This window comes from Rana temporaria, chromosome 7 (genome assembly GCF_905171775.1).
Source record: "Rana temporaria chromosome 7, aRanTem1.1, whole genome shotgun sequence".
Classification (NCBI taxonomy): Eukaryota; Metazoa; Chordata; class Amphibia; order Anura; family Ranidae; genus Rana; species Rana temporaria.
In genome coordinates, this window is record NC_053495.1 from 143,855,506 (window position 1) to 143,876,031 (window position 20,526).

At 40.7% G+C, this 20,526-nt stretch overlaps 1 protein-coding gene across 2 annotated transcripts in view; it reads right to left on the reverse strand.

Moving 5' to 3' along the window:
- Positions 1-230: 230 nt before the first annotated feature.
- Positions 231-20,526, reverse strand: part of LRRC8B (leucine rich repeat containing 8 VRAC subunit B) — a 48,348-nt gene continuing 28,052 nt past the window's right edge. Inside the window, exons 2-5 of one of the 2 annotated variants that reach the window (XM_040360071.1) lie at positions 20,294-20,400; positions 7,537-9,675; positions 3,175-3,463; positions 231-1,424 (exon numbers count right to left, since the gene is read on the reverse strand). In XM_040360071.1, the coding sequence (XP_040216005.1) occupies positions 3,197-3,463; positions 7,537-9,657 (2,388 nt within the window). In that variant the 5' untranslated portion in view covers positions 9,658-9,675; positions 20,294-20,400 and the 3' untranslated portion in view covers positions 231-1,424; positions 3,175-3,196. Of the gene's footprint in view, positions 1,425-3,134; positions 3,464-7,536; positions 9,676-20,293; positions 20,401-20,526 lie in introns of those variants that run through there. The other variant, XM_040360070.1, reaches the window with a different exon arrangement.

The window sequence follows — 20,526 nt, forward strand, 5'->3', positions numbered from 1 at the left end:
TGCTGGCAAAATGACGGTGTTTAATTGTAATAAATTATTACACGGTTGTAATCCACAGGTTTATATAAATGACAACCAAGTCTTTACACTGGTGTGAGTGCTGTCTGAAGCATTTTGTTTTAATGAACACTAGTGCCAAAATGTAATAATAAATAAATATATAAAAATAGGAATCAAAAAGCTTAAAAATATATTAATGAACTTGACAAAAAAGAAGAGGAGGGAGTGAATACAGCCTTCAGGTATTTCCTAGTGGGTTTTGGTATCACCACCAGGCTAATTTTTTTTTATTATTTAAGCGATTTTTCTTTTTTCTTAGATAATGCCCAATTAGCCAGTGATACAGTATTTCATTATAAGAAGTTAGATTTATAAAAACGAAAGAAAAAAAGAAAAAGTGTCAATATTGTCCTTAGCAACCAATCAGATATCTGTGATTCTTTTCTAACTTGTACATACAAATGATGAATTGGTCTTGATACATTGGTATGGACAACACAGATACTTTTCTACAGGTTTCCAGAAGTTAGCTCAGTTCATCTTATAATATTAGTATCACTGTAGGCCAAGTGTATTAAACTACTTCATTCCAATATATTGAAGTCACAGTCACCATTTACAAATGTCTACGTACAAAGAATACTTATAATATTTTTGTCACAACAAAATACTAGGGACTGGTTAAAATGTTGGATTCCCCAGGGATTAAAAATAAACTGCTGTAACTGAAGTCCACGACCCATAGCATGTTGGTTGAAGAAAAAAAAAAGGCAACGAGATGATTTCAATACTGTTATGGTTTAAGTATTACCACTTTAGAATGACATGTGCTCCAAATGGAAGAGTAATGTCGGTGCTGGAGTTGTGCCAAAACAGTTTTTTGCAAAATTCTGAAAACCTGGTCCTTAACAGTCTTAAAGTTGTTTCCTTCAAAGTCAATCATCTGCATTTTAGTTAGCCTAAAAATAAAATGTGGAATTTGTTCAAGGTCACAGTTGATTAAGTCTAAGATAATGAGGATTGTCATCATTTTCAGACTTCGTATCTGCAACCTATTTTATTTTTTTTCACTTTTAAAGGTAAACCACTCCAAAAAAGAAATACATCAAAAATCACAGGAGGAATACAAAAAAAAAAAGTCACTTCAAGTATGGTTTCCGAAGATCTTCCATATGTGCGAAGTTGTGGTTATCAAGAGATCTTGTCAAATACGGTTATTTCATGTTCTTCAAATGGAAAATCCCAAATTTCTCAAATGAAGTTATATTCAGATGTAAAGTTTTTATGGTTCTCAGGTGGAAGTTTCAGGGCTTGTAAATCCACAGTAAGAGTTGAGTTCATGTCTTGTTTTCCTGATCTTTACAGTCTTAAGGAAGAACCGTTCCATCCGATTCGTATATACTGCCAAATGGTATACTTATCTTCTAAGATTTAAGATAATAATGGGATTTAACAGAATTGTTTACATCGAGGAGGTCTTCAATTGTATAATACGGTCAGAATCAGAGTATTGGGTCGAACAATTTGCTATGATTTTTATCATATTTAGAAGTAAACTGAAGGGCAAAAGGATTCTGATTGAGATGAATATGACAAGACCATATATTTACGATAAAAAACTAACAAGGTTTTAAATTCAAATTTTAAATTAGCCAATGGCTAACTGGGTAAAGCCCAGTTGGAGCATCATTGCCAATCCCTATAATTATAAATAAAATGCATATTCAAAGAAAAGATAATCTGTTATAATAAAGTGAATGGCCTGCAGAAGGAATTTGGTTAGCTTTCTTGTCAGTAAGGGTCCACGTTTAAAAAACTATCCACCGCTACTGGAAAATTCTATGTTATAATAAAGTGCTGATACTTAGATAATAAGCCAGCTTTTAAACTCATAAGTAGAGCTGATGACTCTCTAAGATTGTTAATATATTAAAAATTTTTAAATGACATCCAAACAAGCTTAGTTGTTAGAGAACAAATAACAGATGTGATAGGTCTTCCGGGGAGCTAAAAGAGTGAATTTTTGGGAGATGATAAAACAGGCTTGGGATGGGCATTGAATGATGATCAATTATTTGGATTTACAGCTTTTTTTTCTGTTGGGCCAGATCCAGAGAGAGAGTACGCCAGCGTATCTACTGATACGCCGGCGTACTTTCAAATTTCCCGCGTCGTATCTTTAGTTTGAATCCTCAAACCAAGATACGACGGCATCTGGGTTCGATCCGACAGGCGTACGGCTTCGTACGCCTTCGGATCGTAGATGCAATACTTCGGCGTCCGCTGGGTGGAGTTTGCTTCGTTTTCCGCGTCGGGTATGCAAATTAGCTTTTTCCAACGATCCACGAACGTACGCGCGGGCGAATTTTGCGGCGTATAGTTAGATTTGCCATGTTAAGTATGGCCGTCGTTCCTGCGTCGAAATTTGAATTTTTTTTGCGCAAGTCGTCCGTGAATAGGGATGGACGTAATTCACGTCCAAGTTAAAAAAATTACGTTGTTGCGACGTCATTTAGCGCAATGCACGGCAGGAAATTTAGGAACGGCGCATGCGCAGTTCTTTCGGCGCGGGGACACGCTTCATTTAAATGAAACACGCCCCCTACTCGCCGATTTGAATTACGCGCCGAGAGATACACTACGCCGCCGTAACTTACGGCGGGAATTCTTTGTGGATTCGAAGAATTCAAAAGTAAGTTACAGCGGCGTAGCGTATCTCACATACGCTGCGCCTATCTAAATGTATGTGGATCTGGCCCGTTATCTAGATCTTTTTTGGACAATGGGATCTTCCAAAATAAAGAATTATTATTTGGTGTCATAACAATTTAGAGGTCTTTGAACTTTTCTGGCCTTTTTGGTGTTCATAAAAACAAAAACACCTCTTTGATCTGCTAACTGCCACCTTGATTTTGGTCTTTATACGGCCATTTGTTTTGTGAGATCAGATCAAGTCTTTTTAGCGGGAAAGTTTAAAACCTCAAAAATCTTCCATGATGTGTAATGAGGTGTAAATATTACATCCCTTCCTTCATTTTTTTTAAGGAAATTTTTCAGTGATGATACAACATAAAAATCACGGTTTTTTATTTAAGAAGAAGCAAAAACAAACATTTTTGTTTTCTGTTAATTCATTTTTTTATGTTAGAATAGCAATAAACAGAAATACAATACCAATCCTTCATCTTCAAAATTCTTATCTATGAGAAGATTTGTAATTCTCCTTTGCATATATGGGGAGGGTATGCAAGACAATGGGTTCCACAACGATGAAGCCTGGTTTCAAAGACTGGCAGGACTCAAGTTCAGGAGGAAGAGTTTCAATTTGGTTTCCTATCAGCTCTATCTTAATAAGGTTTGTCAGGTCACCAACTTGTGGAGAAAGGCTGGTCAAGCTGTTTTGTCCCAGCAACACATACTGAAGCTTGCTACACTTAAACAGCCCATCTGGCAATGTTTCAATCTATAAAAAAAAAAAAAAAAAAGAGGAAGAAGAATATAAGTAAAAATTGGCTAGGCCCAACACACAAACCATAATTTTATCATTTTATTTTCACGGAAAAATGTGGCCCTGTCACTTTACTGGCGGCTCGTATGTAACTACAAGACAACATAGCTGCTAGAAGGAACCACAGCGTGGGACGGGGAAGCATACACAGAAGTATATCTACAGCAGCTGGAGCACAGCAAATAGTGGGCGTTTGAAGAGACAGGCTGTGGGAAAAATAAGTATAGATGTTCTTCTTGTAGGCCTCGCTCACATGAGTGATTACATCCTTGACCCATGCAGGACCGCGCTTTGCCGGCACAGGGATGCACAGGTGTTCTGCGCATCCCTGTGCTGGCAGTCCTGTTCATGTTCATTGCCAAAAAGCAGCTTTGTCCCAGTATGACATCCATGTGGATATGAGTGTGTGTATGTCCCCAAACTCACCCTGGGTGTGTGCAGGGCTATGCACCCACACAGATGTCATGCTGGGACACATTGGCTATGTTCATGCAGCTGCTGTGTAACAATAGATATGAAGGGGACTGCCAGCATAGGAACGCATGGAACACATGTGCATCCCTGTGCTGGCAAAATACGGCCCTGCATGAGGCACGGATATCATCACTCAGTGTGAATTAGTCCTTACATGCAGGGCCCGCCCTACCATGGTTCCCGGAGGATCCATGGGAGCCAGGCGGCACTTGAGAGGGATGGCAGAGGTGGCTCTTTTCTGTATTGAGCTCTGAAACACTGTTTGCAGCTTTGCCTTGGGGCGCCAAGATGGGAGGACAGCCTCCAGTCGGGTCTGATTCCTGCTCCGTCCAGGCGACAGGTCAGGCAATCTAAATGTATAATCCATCCATCCACTAGGGGGCTGGGCTGTGGCCATCAGGATGAGGCCTGTTCCAGCCTCACGGGTCACGTGATTACTTCTGGGGAACACTTCCAGGAGGAGGGTCAGACAGGGAGAACAAAGGCTGATTGCAACACTTTTGGCCCGATACACTGTAATGACTCTGACTGACTAACTACAGGCCTAATCTTTAGGCCCCAAACATCACTAGGCGGTGCGTTCACGATATTACTGACCCGGGTCTTGAACTGTAGCCGATGATGTCTTCCAACCGATTAACGAAAGTCCTTTCAGCAATCATGAGATACTGCAGGTGAGGTAGTTCTCTGTGTCTCAACTCCTATCAGCCTTCCTGAAAAACTATCTCTTTTTTCTCCGGACAGGCTCTGTACTGAACGGTGATTACGATCAGGCCAATAGAAGGAGCAGTGGCTCAGAGCGCGTAGCCCAATCAGCCTTTGTTCTCCCTGTCTGACCCTCCTCCCGGAAGTGTTCCCCGGAAGTAATCACGTGACCCGTCACATGACCCGTGAGGCTGGAACAGGCCTCATCCTGATGGTCACAGGACAAGCCTGAAGACTCCACACATTCTGCCATCTTCACTTCTAAGCAGCCCATGGATCCGGGACTTGGACTACAGGATGTTACAGATGAGCCTTCTTTCCTTACCTTCTTGTAAGTGTGTTTTGTACAATGTGTCATTAAAAGAACCTCTTTAATACTACACTTAGGTGGTGCTTCCTTTCTCTACCCCTCTTAGGATTTAAAATAGTCAATGTTGATTGAGAGAGTGAAGTTCCAATTTAACTTAACCAGTAAACTAACTGTAGCATAAAGAGAACAAGACATTCACTGCCATCATCTGTAATGAATACACGAAAATAAAAAATACAAAAATCGGACTATACTGCCCAGACAAAAATGTATATAAAATATAATATTACAAAATGACTTTAACCACTACACTACCGCCCGCCATCAATTGACGGCGGCACGATAGTCCTATTGTTCTGACAGGATGTCATATGACGTCCTTGTCTTTCACAGCGCTCTTGTTTTTCCCGTCTTGTTACTGGGAACACGATGCGCATGCCCGGCAGTCACGATGGCGGCCAGGCACCCGCGATTGTCCATTAACTGAGCAGGAACGTGGAGCTCTGTGTGTAAACACAGAGCTCCACGTCCTGTCAGGGAGAGGAGACCAATGCTGTGTCCCTTGTACATAGGGACACAGATCGGTCATCTCCCCCAGTCAGTCCCCCTCCACACACAGTAAGAATCACTCCCAGGTTACACATTTAACCCCTTCCTCACCCCCTAGTGTTAGCCCCTTCACTGCCAGTGACATTTATACAGTAATCAGTGCATATTTATAGCACTTTTCGCTGTATTAATGTGAATGGTCCCAAAAATGTGTCAAAAGTGTCCGATGTGTCCGCCATAATGTCGCAGTCCCAATAAAAATCGCAGATCGCCGCCATTACTAGTAAAAAAAAATGATGTCCCCTATTTTGTAGGCGCTATAACTTTTGCGCAAACCAGTCACTATATGCTTATTGCGTTTTTTTAAAACCAAAAATAGGTAGAAAAATACGTATCGGCCTAAACTGAGAAATTTTTTTTTTTTTTTTTTTAAATGGGATATTTATTATAGCAAAAAGTAAAAAATAGTGGGTTTTTTTCAAAAGTGTCGCTCTTTTTTTGTTTATAGCGCAAAAAATAAAAACCGCAGAGGTGATCAAATACCACCAAAAGAAAGCTATATTTGTGGGAAAAAAAGGACGTCAATTTTGTTTGGGAGCCACATCGCACGGCCGTGCAGTTGTCAGTTAAAGCGACGCAGTGCCATAAGCTGAAATTTCGCATGGGCAGGAAGGGGGTAAAGGTGTCCAGTAAGCAAGTGGTTAAGATTCATACAATAATGTATGTACATATCCATAAAAACCCCAAATGTATATTTGATTCTCCAACGTGTTTCACTTAAATTTGCTTCACCAGGACACATGGGAGATAATAGCACTTGACTATAACAGAGAGAATGTTGTAATTAAACATAGAGGTAAATACTCAAGCGTTACCACATATCACCTGCCAAATCCAACCCCCCTCAATGCTAAAGCAAGTACAGTGCGTGGAAAATCTTCTTGGCGGCACTGGAGCACAAAAGAGGCCAAATGGAGTAAACCAGGCTCTGAATACCTATATTTAGGAGAACTTATCATTACAAAGTCTCCATTACAACTGCTATTATCTTCCATGCATCCTGATGAAGCAAATTGAAGTGAAATACATTGATTCATGGAGAATCCAAAATATTGGGCATATGAGATATATATAATGTATGATGAGTATTTGTACAGGGATTTGCAGTTGGTCCCACCTGTGAGCAATATTTAAAGTGATTCTAAAGTCAGAAGGTTTTTTAACTTAATGGATTCTATCTGTGTTTAGCAGCCCCCCACCCTCAGCTCCCCTAATACTTACATAAGCCCCAAAACCGATCCAGTGATGTTGTACAAGAGTCTCGGTTGTCTGGGACTCTCCTCCTCATTAGCTGAGACAGCAGTGGGGCGCCATTGGCTTGTGCTGCTGTCAGAGTCAGTGAGTCAATGAGAGAGTCCATGTCTGATTGGACACACAGAGCAGCGTCTGGGTGCCCCCATAGAAAGTTGCTTGCTGTGTGAGAACTCGGCAGGGGCCAGGAGCACCAGACAGGTACCCAAAGAGAGGAGGATCGAGGCTGCCCTGTGCACAGAGAAGGTAAGTATAACATGTTTGTTATTTAAAAAAAAAAAAAAAAAGGAGATTATAGGATCACTTCAATAAATGTTTTTATGAATATGTATATACATTATTGTATGAATTTTAAAGTCATTTTGTAATAACATTTTATTTTATATACTTTTGTGTTCTTCTTGTCTGGACAGTATAGTATAGTCCAATTCAGTTTGTTTATTCTGTTTGTGTAAACTAACTGTACAGTAAACTGCCAAATGCAATTTACCTTGAAGAAAACAGACATTTTTCAGTTGATTTTTTTATAGCTAAACTGGGTTATTTTTATTAAACATAAGCATACCTTTAGGTAAAATGTATGATGTAACTGCATTCAGAAAAGATTAGTAGTTTACTTATGATTTATAAATCCAAAATAAGTATTAAACAAAACAGGCTGATGGACGAAAATACTTACGTTATTTTTTGTTACAGCAAAATACTGGAGATTCTTTAAATGCTGGATTTCCTCAGGGATGAAACTTAAATTGTTGTAACTGAGGTCCAGAACTCGCAGCTTATTGCACAAAAAGAGTTGAAGCGGAACCATTTCAATATTGTTGTTGTTGAAGTACAGCTGCTCTAAGCTGGATAGTGCACCAATCTGAAGTGGAATGTAAGCAATGGAGTTGTGCCACAACTTTAGGCAAGTCAGTTTTTGTAGATGCTGAAAGCTAATAATTTCCTCAACGGTCTTAAAGTTATTTCCTCTAAAGTCAATTTCTCGCAGTTCAGTTAGACTAAAAATGGAATGTGGAATTCGTTCTAGGTCACAGTTAATTAGTTCTAAGCTGGTAAGGTTAACCATCTTTTTCAGACTTATTAATATCAACAACCTATTTCCTTCATTATTAATGGTAAGCTTTTCCAGAAATGGCAACATGTCAGTAACTACAAGAGGAATCCGTGGAATGCTACTCCTCAAGGAAAGATTTGTCAGGTTCTTCAGGTCCTGAAGACCTTCAATCTGTGAAAAGTTGTGATTATCGAGAGGTCCTGCAAAATAGAGTTCTTTCAGGTTTTTCAAATGAAAAATCCAAGATGGAACCTTCTCAAAGGAAGTAAACTTCAGATGTAGGGACTCGAGGTTCTCTGCTAGAAAGCTCAGAGCTTGTAGATCCACAGTAAGAGTTGAGTGGTAAATATGAAGTTCCTTCAGGGTGACCATTTGTGTGATCATTGGTGTAAGTTTGGCATCTGGTATGAGTTCTAACTTCAGAACTTCTATTTCATTGAGTTCAAAGATATTGTCTGGCAACCCACTCAACATGAAAAGATGAAGTTCTAATTTGTCCTTTGAATTTCGGGTCAGCTTATTTCGCACCATTTCCACAGTCCATTCATTGTTTAGGTTAATTTGTTTCAGTTTGTTCTCACTAACCTCAGACAAAAATATTGAGAAACGCTTGGCGTACAGTGGATCATACTGGTCAGCTAAGTGGAGCATAAACGCAAAGTCATTTTGGACATCTGGGATATCGCTGTAATTACTCTTTTCCCTGACGGCTTCAAAGGAATATTGTTTCAATGAACTTCTAAGCATCCACCACAGACTATAAAAACAAGCAAACCCATACAAAAACACAAGAAGGACATAAAATGTCGCCAAAACCTTAAAAATTGCAGCAAGGGAATAAACACATTGATATCTCCTGTACCCTGTGAAAGCTTGAATGTCAACTACGCAGTCAATTTCAAATGTTATATGCAGCAAAAAATATGAAACGTATGTAATAATTACAAGTAGTGCAACAACTTTAACGATAATCTGTTTCAGGTATAGCCTATAGATGATGTCTTTTTGCTCAACATGAAGGCGGAACCGGCGAACTTTTTCGAATAAAGCTTTGGCTTGTTCTCCATTTTTTTTGTCTAACACACCTGAAACATCGTCTTCAACTGCAGTAGCTTCAACCCCTGCCTGTAGAGGCTGTTTCCCAGTGTCAGTGTCTTCGACGTTGGAAGATATGGAAGTCAAGTGGCGTGACCTTTTGCGCGTCTGATTAATCACAGTTTGTTCTGCAACTGTCTCTGATAAAGCTCGGGTTGTCCAGGGGGAATCAAAACATTTATAAAGAATGGAAACAAAGTGTTCCAGTCTGGAACTTGTGCTTGGGTAGTGAAGCCAGAAATTGCTGCAGATGGCAAATATAATAGTATGAAGAAACACCAGATAAGGGAAAAATTTGGTAAACCAGTGAAGCTGTTTCTCATAGCACACGGCATCAATATAGGAATATTGTTGGCGGTCCAAATCTGTCTGTATTCCTGTTGAGTTACTTAATTTTCCGTAGGAACCAGCCGTCAAATGAATTCTTGAGATTACTTGCTCTAGAGGATGTGTACACTGATTGTTCACTTCCGCTTTGCAGGGAAGACAAAGCATTCGGCTTTGCGTGAGCTGTAAAGCACCTGCTAGCACAGCAATCATCAACATGACCATAGTGATGTAATACCAAAACACGTCCCACCATGGTTTTAGAATGTGATAGGATGTCTGGGCATCTGCCAAAAACCTCAGCTCTGTGACAGTTATCATGGCTCCGGGCTAAGGCAGCTGTAACAAGAAATTTACAAAAATTAAAGCAAACTGAATTTGACATGACCATCATGATAGTGACACTGCACATGGTACATATAAAGTAAAAAAAAAGTAGTCTTTAAATCTCAACTCTAGGAAAATAGCTAAATACACAGCCCTGCTAGACCATACATACAGGTAGGTTAAAGACCTGACTTTTTTTACTACCATATTTGTTTGTTGTGCTTGTTAAGAAGCAATCCCTTCACCCTTTTTGTTTTTCCTTTTTATATTCAAATTTTCCTTCTCATTTTTTCATAAATTTTCATTTGATTACAGATGTTCTTTCATTTTCATTTTTTCTTTACCCTATGTTTTTACCTATGATATTAACCACTTCCGGACTGCCTCCTGCACATACACGTCGGCAGAATGGCACGGCTGGGCACAAGCATGTATATATACGTCCTGTACTTGTACCCAGCCGTGGGTCGCGGGCGCGCTCCCGCGACCCGGTCCGAAGCTCCAGGACCGGGACCGGGGGTCCCGCAGACCCGATCGCCGCTCGAGTGCGGCGATCGGTCCCCGGAGCTGAAGAACGGGGAGAGCCGTGTGTAAACACGGCTTCCCCGTGCTTCACTGTGGCAGCGTATCGATCGCGTCATCCCCTTTATAGGGGAGACACGATCGATGACGTCACACCTACAGCCACACCCCCTACAGTTGTAAACACTCACACAGTGAACCCTAACTCCTACAGCGCCCCCTGTGGTTAACTCCCAAACTGCAACTGTCATTTTCACAATAAAGAATGCAATTTAAATGCATTTTTTGCTGTGAAAATGACAATGGTCCCAAAAATGTGTCAAAATTGTCCGAAGTGTCCGCCATAATGTCGCAGTCACGAAAAAAAAAAATCGCTGATCGCCGCCATTAGTAGTAAAAAAGAAAAAAAAAAAAAAATGCAATAAAACTATCCCCTATTTTGTAAACACTATAAATTTTGTGCAAACCAACCGATAAACGATTATTGTGATTTTTTTTACCAAAAATAGGTAGAAGAATACGTATCGGCCTAAACTGAGGGAAAAAAAATTATATATGTTTTTGGGGGATATTTATTATAGCAAAAAGTAAAAAATATTGCATTTTTTTCAAAATTGTCGCTCTATTTTTGTTTATAGCGCAAAAACTAAAAACCGCAGATGTGATCAAATACCACCAAAAGAAAGCTCTATTTGTGGAGAAAAAAGGACGCCAATTTTGTTTGGGAGCCACGTCGCACGACCGCGCAATTGTCTGTTAAAGCGACGCAGTCCCGAACTGTAAAAACACCTTGGGTCTTTAGCCAGCATATTGGTCTGGGGCTTAAGTGGTTAATAAACATTGACATTTTATGGTGTGGGAAGTTCTTTTGGGTCTTCTAAGAGGATTCAAATTTTTGTTTATTTTTCTACTTTTGTTCCCAGTTTTGATGCTCTTTTGAATTTTGTATTTAGATGTATACTTTGAACTGCTGCAGCTGTTTTGTATTTTGTTTTTATAGGACAAGGAGTCTTTGTTGTGTGTCACATATATGTTGATTTGAAGGGTTACCTTGGACTCATTGACATCTAATGCATTATTGACATTAACTTTTTTTATTAGGTAACAGCTAACTGCACTTTCCTTACTTGACTTCTATGTATTATACTGCTGGCTCGTGATGTATAAATGCCTATTACTAGATCCCAAAAAGCAGGCCTAAGCCTTGTGGGCAGGGTGAAATGCGTCGGGGGGGGGGGTGTGGCCTTGGTGTAGTAGGGCTGAAGCGGAGTTTTCACTGGCTTTGTATTTGACTTGTTCTGGTGTGTGGCAAGAGATGGTGTTGCGCTCCAATAGCATAGAATGGTGTAAGTCAGGGGTGGCAAACTCAAATTCATCGGGGGCCGCATTAGCAGTATGGTTGCCCTCAAAGGGCCGGTTGTATCTGTAAGACTACGTGTCCACTATTATCATAAATAATTGTCACTGCATTTGTTTATTACTGGTTTTATGGAGCGCAGGATTCCTGGGGCAAAACACATTTGCATGCAGGCTTTCAGTCCTGCCCCTCTCTCAATCGGAGTGCTGCAGCATAGTGAAAACAAGAGGTTGATATCAAGTCAAATGTAGGTACTTAAAGGATAAGTTCCCCTTTCAGGGAAAAATAATAAATGCACATATTTTTGCAGAAAAAAAATGTGCATCTATTGTTTTTCCCTGTAGGAGCCTGCAACCAGTGGACTGAAGGTGCAATGTCAGGCTCCTGCACAATCTTCTTACAGATTTTTGCTTGTATCTCTGTATGGGCTTCCTGTTTGAAAGCTGAAGGAAAAATTAATGGACTAGGAGCATGATGAATAGCACGCTTTCAGTCCATTGAAACTTCAAGTCCATCTGCTGTGGTGGAAGACAGGACTTGTTTATTTACAGATCCCTGTGAATGAATGTGTGCTAGGGGAGCCCCGCACTATCAAACCAACTTCAAATGTGACAGCGGGTGCAGAAGAGAAGAACACCTGCATGCCATCACAGGGAGGGGGTGCTGCTGGAACATGTTATACTCTAAATATGGGTATAGCATGTAACATGTTCCAAAGGTGATTTTTTTTTTCAGTTTTGGACAAAGGCAGACAGTGGAGAGGAATTAGAACACCTGCCAGGTTTCTACTGCATCTCATATGATCTGTTAATGAGGGAGAATCAGATGGATGACCGGATTCCCTCTCCCATTCACAGACTGTTACATTAAACAAATACAGTATAAAAAAGGTATACATGGTGTAGGCTACTCCCCTACGCGTTTTGTCATACAATGACCTCATCAGGGGATGTCATTGATGTGTCAGTTTATGTACAAATTGCACTTTATGTCTATCCCCTCCTATATGAATTTTATGTTATATTTGGTTTTTGCATTTTTGCATTTTGCAAATAATTATTGGAATATGCAGTTTTGGAATTCAGCGCTACCTTACATTTGTTGAATACACGCGAGGTCTTTGCTTTACTGGGACATTAGGTTAGGTTAGATTAGTGGTTTCCTTTATTAAAGTATTTTTTTGGGTGGTGAGTGTGGTTTTGTTGTTATATCTTTACAGACTGCTACATGCTTTTTAATCAACATGTAATCACTGCACTGGCTTTTCTCAATGGAGGATGAGGAGGTGGGCCACTGTCTTTTTTTTGTTTTTTGCTGCAGTTCACAGAAGACTCAAAGCTTCAAAGTTCAACAACAAGAAGAGGATCTGTTAGCACTGCACAGAAGATTTCTACAGAATTTAGCTGCCTGACAGACGTGGGCCATACTTCATTACAGGTATGTGATGTGACTGCAGCTATAGGAGCAGAATCATATTTTGACCAAACAGCTTTTAAGTGTTTTTCCACTTTTGCAGCTAAATGTGGATAACACCTACTTTATATTTGTCACATATTCACAGCAGCTGGTTGATAAATATGAAACCACGCTCATTAGACTCACTATGCATATGGACACAGACAAACACACAGGGATTTCTTCAGAATAACAAAATGTGCATAGATCACCCAGAGTGGAATGTTTTTTTCTATGGCTGATATTTAAAATCTTATATCCATTTCTGCACTGTATTTTAATTATTTCTAGCCTATGTCTGATGGTCTGAACAAGTTTGAAGTTTGTAAGCTTTCTTTGTGAAGATCCCCACACATTTACTTTCTTGAACTCTGACACGTATTCACTATGCCCTGTGGGTAGGCACTGCTGTGAGGTGCTTAGAGGAGGAGTCAGTACAGTGATCACTGCTTGCAGGCAGCAAGGTACCATGGGGCATGTAGTCCTTAGAAACAGAAAGTAAACAGCAGAGGAGAAGTTGCAAAGCATGCAGGGAATCCAGGAAGTTGTGGAAAGAGATGACCAGCAGAACTTACAACATGAAAGGAGATTTTTCAAGTAAGCTTATATTGGATGGTTAATAATAACTATTGTTTGCATTGTTATTACAATGCGGATGTTATATTGTGACCAGCGATCTCTTAACGATTTCCATAATTAACTCCGCCTGTATTGTATTGGCAGAACTCATTATCAGTTGTGAACAAGATTTCAACAGTCCTAACAAAGAGTTAAAGATCTCAAGGTTTGGATTTTGCATGGTATAGTAATGGGGGGGGGGGGGGGTTTCGACTGTGCCTTCTTTGTCCCTCTGAAATTGTTGCACTTCTAAATGCAACGCTGCTCCAAATACTTTTTTTTCCTAATTATGTTGTGAAAATGGTAACATACAACAAACATATAGTGGGAGGTTTCTCTCCAAAGGAGAAATATGCTTTAAAGTGTTACTAAACCCACTAAACCCAGGACCCTGCATTCACTATATCTGGTATCCCACAGTACACAGAACATGGAACTGCAATTATTTTAATAAATATAAACTGCTAAATACCTTTTCTCATCAGTTGTTAGAGCAGTCTTATGACTTCTATCAGTTTTTGGTCAAAGCTTATAGGAGGGGTTTCCATTCTCCCCTAATTTTCCTTTGAGGATGCAAGACCCCTGACCCTCTGTCTGGACAGTGCTGATTGGCCCTGTGCTGATCACATGCATCCTCCCAAGTGAAAAAAAAAACCTCTCTAGCAATACACACCAAACTGAGCATGTGCGGCTTGCCCCTAAGACTCTGTACTATCAGCAGATAGGGAAGAAGGGGAGGCTCAGAAAAGACAGGATCAAACAGCCTGTTTACACAATGCAGAGGATTAACCTCTTAAGTTCCACAGTGAGTATAACAAGCATATACAGACTGATTTTACTGTTGTTGGTTTAGTATCACTTTAAGGTACCCATAGATATAAGATTACTGTTGCCCAGATGGATTGGCGGTCATTTTATAGGATTATAGATTCATGTGTATATTGTGCCTTCTCCAGAAGCCCCCTGGGCAACTGATCTGAGGGTAAGAATCCACTAGCCATGGTAAATAATAATTTTCTCTCCCCACCACCAAGGTTAAGAAGATGCAGGTAAGTTACCCTTTCCAACAGGCCATAGACACTCATACTGGGGTCATGTGAGCATGCACAAAATATATATATATTTTTTATATTATGAAGTCTGTCATTCTATGTTTGAATGTCCTGCAGTGCAGGTTTATACAATGCTATTAAAATAAGCAAAAACAAGCATTGAATTTCCAACATTACTCATATGCCCTCACTATTTATGTTAGCATTACACTAACATTTACTGTCAGATTATAACATGCATAAATCTGTGTTTGTGTAATCTTCCCATCAGACCCCCTCTAAAATTTACAATATGTTGTTTCATAACAGTTACGGGTCAAATTTATTTCTTCATCACGGTTTGCTTAGAAAGACAATGACAAATAAAAGGAGCTGCCTGGAATAAGAGGAGAAAAGGGCAAATAGAAAAAGTGATTTACAATAACATTCTGAGAAATTAAATACATCTCAAATATACAAAATGTCATTCAGTGCTACCAACTCTTTCGCCCAATAATAAATCAGCATATGCAAGGCACTGCTTCCAATTTGCTGAATAAAGCAGTTAGGGCCAGATCCACAGCCAGCCGCCGTAACTTATCTTTTCCCATTTAAGTTACACTGCCGGAAAATTTCTACCTAAGTGCCCGATCCACAAAGCACTTACCTAGAAATTTTCGGGTGTGTAACTTAAATTCCGCCGGCGCAAGGCGTTCCTATTCAAATGGGGGCGAGTCCCATTTAAATTAGGCGCGCTCTCGCGCCGGACGTACTGCGCATGCTCGTGACGTCATTTTCCCGACGTGCATAGCGCGAAATTACATTACGCCGAGCTTCGTGAATCGCGCCGGGTCAAAAAAGTTGCGTCGGGAAAAAAAAAAGATACGGCGGGAAAAAAATAATAATAAAAAAAAAAAATAACAGCGTCGTGGGTAAGAAGGGTCTACTTTTACAAGGTGTAAACAGTTTACACTTTGTAAAAGCAGCCCTAATTTTACACATGCAACTTAATACTTACGGAGAAAAAACGAAGCGTAAAAGCTTTGTGGATCTCCGTAAGTGTTAATTTGCATACCCGAAGCGGTATTTCGACGCGAAATGCCCCCAGCGGCGGATGCGGTACTGCATCCTAAGATCCGGCAGTGTAAGTCCCTTACACATGTCGGATCTTCTGTCTATCTATTGGAAACTCATTCTGTGGATCAGTTCCAAAGATAGAAACAGGGATACGACGGCGTATCAGTAGATACGCCGGCGTATCCCTTTTGAGGATCTGGCCCTTAATACCTAGTAAATCTATACCCATAATCTTAATAGGTTTCAAAAAGCAATTAAATTACATTTACAGAAATATGTATGTTAATATATGTACTCATCCCTGTACATAATTGGAAATAACTGACAATGGCCCAGATTCTCAAAGTGCTTACGACGGCGCAACGCAATGTATGCCGTCGTAAGTCCTAATCCGAGCCGTCGTATCTATGCGACTGATTCTTAGAATCAGTTACGCATAGATATCCATTAGATCCGACAGGCGTAAGGCTCTTACGCTGTCGGATCTTAAATGCAATTTTTTTTTGCCGCTAGGTGTCGCCTCAGTCGTTTTCCCCGTCGAGTATGCAAATTAGCTAAATACGCGAATTCCCGAATGTACGCGCGGTCGACGCAGTGAAGTTACGACGTTTACGTTAGGTTTGCGCGGCGTAAAGTTGCCCCTGCTATATGAGGGGCAACCAATGTTAAGTATGGCCGTCGTTCCCGCGTCAAAATTTTAAAATTTACGTTGTTTGAGTAAGTCGTCCGCGAATGGGGCTGGACGTCGAAACCAATGAGGTTCTTGCGATGTCATTTAGAGCAATGCACCCTGGGATATTTTCCGGATGGCGCATGCGCAGTTCGTTCGGCGCGGGAACGCGCTTAATTTAAATGCTCCACGCCCCCTACCCGGCTAATTTGAATTAGGCGGGCTTGCGCCGGGTGATTTACGCTATGCCGCCGCAACTTTACAGGCAAGTTCTTTGTGAATAAAGCACTTGCCTGTAAAACTTGCGGCGGCGTAACGTAAATCAGCTACGTTACGCCCGCACAGTTTTACGCCCATCTACGAGAATCTGGGCCAATGTGTTTGACAGATATGCTGTGCTGATGATAATCTTAGGGCTCATAGGGATCACTAAAACCCCAACACTCTAGGGATAGCTCCCAACTTTCCCTCATTTCGAGGGACTATCCCCGATTTGGAACAAAGTCCCTCTGTCCTCCTTATTTGTCACTCATTTTGTTTTGATCTATATACAGTAAAACCTTGGTTTAAGAGTAACTTGGTTTGAGAGCGTTTTGCAAGACAAGCTATTTTTTTTTTATAAATTTTGACTTGATATACAAGTGATGTCTTGATATAAGTGTAGCGTCATGTCACAACTGGGTATAAAAAAGAAGAGAGGAGCCTCTAAGTGTAGCAATATGGATACATTAATGAAGGTACAACATTTAGCAACTTATTGCTACACTAATGCCCTGTACACACGATCGATTCGCCTGATGAAAACGAACCGATGGATTTTTTCATCAGATATCCGATGAAGCCGACTTTCATCAGTCTTGCCTACACACCATCAGTTAAAAATCCGATCGTGTCCAACGCAGTGACGTAAAACACAACGACGTGCAGAGAAAAATGAAGTTCAATGCTTCCGAGCATGCGTCGACTTGATTATGAGAATGCGTGGATTTTTGACTGATGGATTTCCCCACATCGTTTTTTTTCTATCATTTTTTTAACCATACAAAAAATTTAAAACAGGTTCTATTTTTTGTCACCGATGGGAAAAAAAACTGATGGGGCCCACACACGATCAGTTCGTCCATCGGTCCGTTTTCATCAGACGAACCGATCGTGTGTACAGGGCATTAGAGGTGCCTCTCTTCTCTTTTATACCCTGTAAAAAAATGCTTTGATATTCAAGTGCTTTGGATTACAAGCATGTTTCTGGAATGAATTATGCTCGCAATCCAAGGTTATACTGTAGATGCATATAAAATGCACTTTTTATCTTTCAAAAAGTGTTTCCCAGCTCTACGTCGCCTCGCAAAGCGGCCACTAGGGGCGCGCGCCCCCCACTCGTCCCTGATCTCGACGCGTGTGCCCGGTGGGTGCGATCACCGCCGGGCACCTGCGATCGCTCGTTACAGAGCAAGGCCCGGGAGCTGTGTGTGTAAACACACAGCTCCCAGTCCTGTCAGGGTAGAAATGCCTGACCGTCTGTTTTTTTTTTATATAATCTTTATTTTTCCAAATGAAAAACATACGTACATACAATCGGCCAACATGGCTCAATAAAACGGAATAAGACAAATACACTGCATGTCACAACGGATCCAGTATCGGGCATTCAAGTGCAACACAGTGGCAGAATACATTCCTAAGGTGTGCCTATACCTGGGAATACGTCAGGGGGAATATTTAGCAACATATAAAAGTTAGATTATAAACCTGCTTCATTGTGGATCACCCCATCCGCCCTACCCAAGCACACCCCTGTGAAAGGTAAACCCCTCCACTAACCATAACAAGCAGAACATACCATCGAGTACCTGACCCACATGCAGTGAGGGAACGGGGAGAGGGAACACAGAGAGGGGCCGTCTGTTTTTTTTTTAATCAAAAATATGTAGAAGAATACATATCGGCCTAAACTGAGGAAAAATATATATTTTTTTAAATTGTGATATTTATTAAATCAAAAAGAAGTAAAAAATATTGTGTTTTTTTCAAAATTGTCGCTCTTCTCTGCAGAGGTGATCACATACCACCAAACGGAAGCTCTATTTGTGGGAAAAAAAGGATGTCAATTTTGTTTCGGAGCCACGTGCAATTGTCATTCAAAGTGCAACAGTGCTAAAAACTAAATATTGGTCTGGAAAGGAAGGGGGTGAAAGTGGTTAACCACTTCCAGACCTTAGGTGTTTTTCAGATTTGGTGTTTGCAAGACTAAAACAGTTTTTTCTGCTAGAAAATTACTTAAAACCCCCAAACATTATATATATTTTTTCTAACACCCTAGAGAATAAAATAGTGGTCATTCCAATACTTTTTGTCACACCGTATTTGCGCAGCGGTCTTACAAGCGCACTTTTTTTGGAAAACAAATCACTTTTTTGAATTAAAAGATAATGTTACGCCGAGTAAAATGATACCCAACATGTCACGCTTAAAAATTGCGCCTGCTCGTGGCATGGCGTCAAACTTTTACCCTTAAAAATCTCGATAGGCGACGTTTAAAAAATTCTATAGGTTGCATTTTTTGAGCTACAGAGTAGGTCTAGAGCTAGAATTATTGCTCTCGCTCTAACGATCGCGGCGATACCTCACTTGTGTGATTTGAACACCGTTTTCATATGCGGGCGCTACTCGCGTATGCGTTCGCTTCTGCGCGCGAGCTCGTCGGGACGGGGCGCTTTAAACAAATTTTTTTTTCTTTTCTTATTTCTTTTTATTTATTTTATTAGTTTTTACACTGAAAAAAAAAAAAAAATTTGATCACTTTTATTCCTATTACAAGGAATGTAAACATCCCTTGTAATAGAAAAAAGCATGACAGGTCCTCTTAAATATGAGATCTGGGGTCAAAAATACCTCACATCTCATAATTAGACTAAAATGCAAGAAAAAAAAAAAAAAATTGAAACTGTCATTATTTCAAATTAAGACGCTGGGCGGGACTGACGTTTTGACGTCACTTCCGCCCAGCAGAGCTATGGGGACGGGCGAAGGAGATTTTTCCTTCACTCACAACCCCAGTGAACAGCCGAACAGTCCCGATCGCCTCCACCGCTACCGACGGCTCCGGTAAGCGGCCGTTATCGTTTACAGGACCGTTGGCACTAAAGATCGATACCTCGGTTGTGGCAGCAGCTGCTGCCGTTACCGAGATATCCATCTTTAAAGTGCCAACGTAAATGTACATGAGCGGGTCTGGAAGTGGTTAAGCTAGTGCATTGTTGGTTCACTTACCTTTTCCTTTGATTTTGCTTCTAAATGTTTTTTTTCTTTGTCTGGATTTCTCACTTCCTGTTCCTCCTCAGTAAGCTTGCCCCCATCATCCTTGCCGTTCTGGCTGGGGGTTAGTCAGCGTGCTCGCCCCCTCCCTTGGGACTACATCCCTGTGGATGTAGTCCTAAGGGAGGAGGCGAACACGCTGACTAACCCCCAACGGCTCGGATGATGGGGGCAAGCTTACTGAGGAGGAACAGGAAGTGAGAAATTAAGACAAAGAAAAAAAACATTTAGAAGCAAAATCAAAGGAAAAGGTAAGTGAACCAACAATGCACTAGCTTAAATGAACGTATTTAGTAAATAAAAAAACAAACCTTTACAACCCCTTTAAGCTGTCAGCACTATATAAATACCCGTAATAAACAAATAATAATAATAATAACCTTGATTTCTTTAGTACTATGAAGCATGTGAAGTGCCCAACTGTAGATAACTTACATTTCCTCATGCCACCGTGCTTTGGTCACAGCGGTCCTCAGCATGCAGTTGTGTTCGTTCAGGATGATCCGGCAGACACATCCCGCTCTATGTGGGCTCAGCTGTGTCTTTTCATTAGTCTTTATAATAACCTGATGTGAATACACCTACCTGTACGCTGCAGTCAGAATCGGAATGAACAATCTTCAGTCAGGGGGTCTGCATCGTTTATACAGCCTCTTCATCTCTGCGTTCATTCCGGTGCCATCTTTATCCTCCTGAAGGGGGGGAAAAAATGAAAACTGTTGTAACACGAAACAAAATGTGTCGTTTTCAGACACAAAGCAATTAGGAAATACAGAGGAAGGATTGGCGAGTGTTCTAGCTCTCTCCAGGCTCCTGTA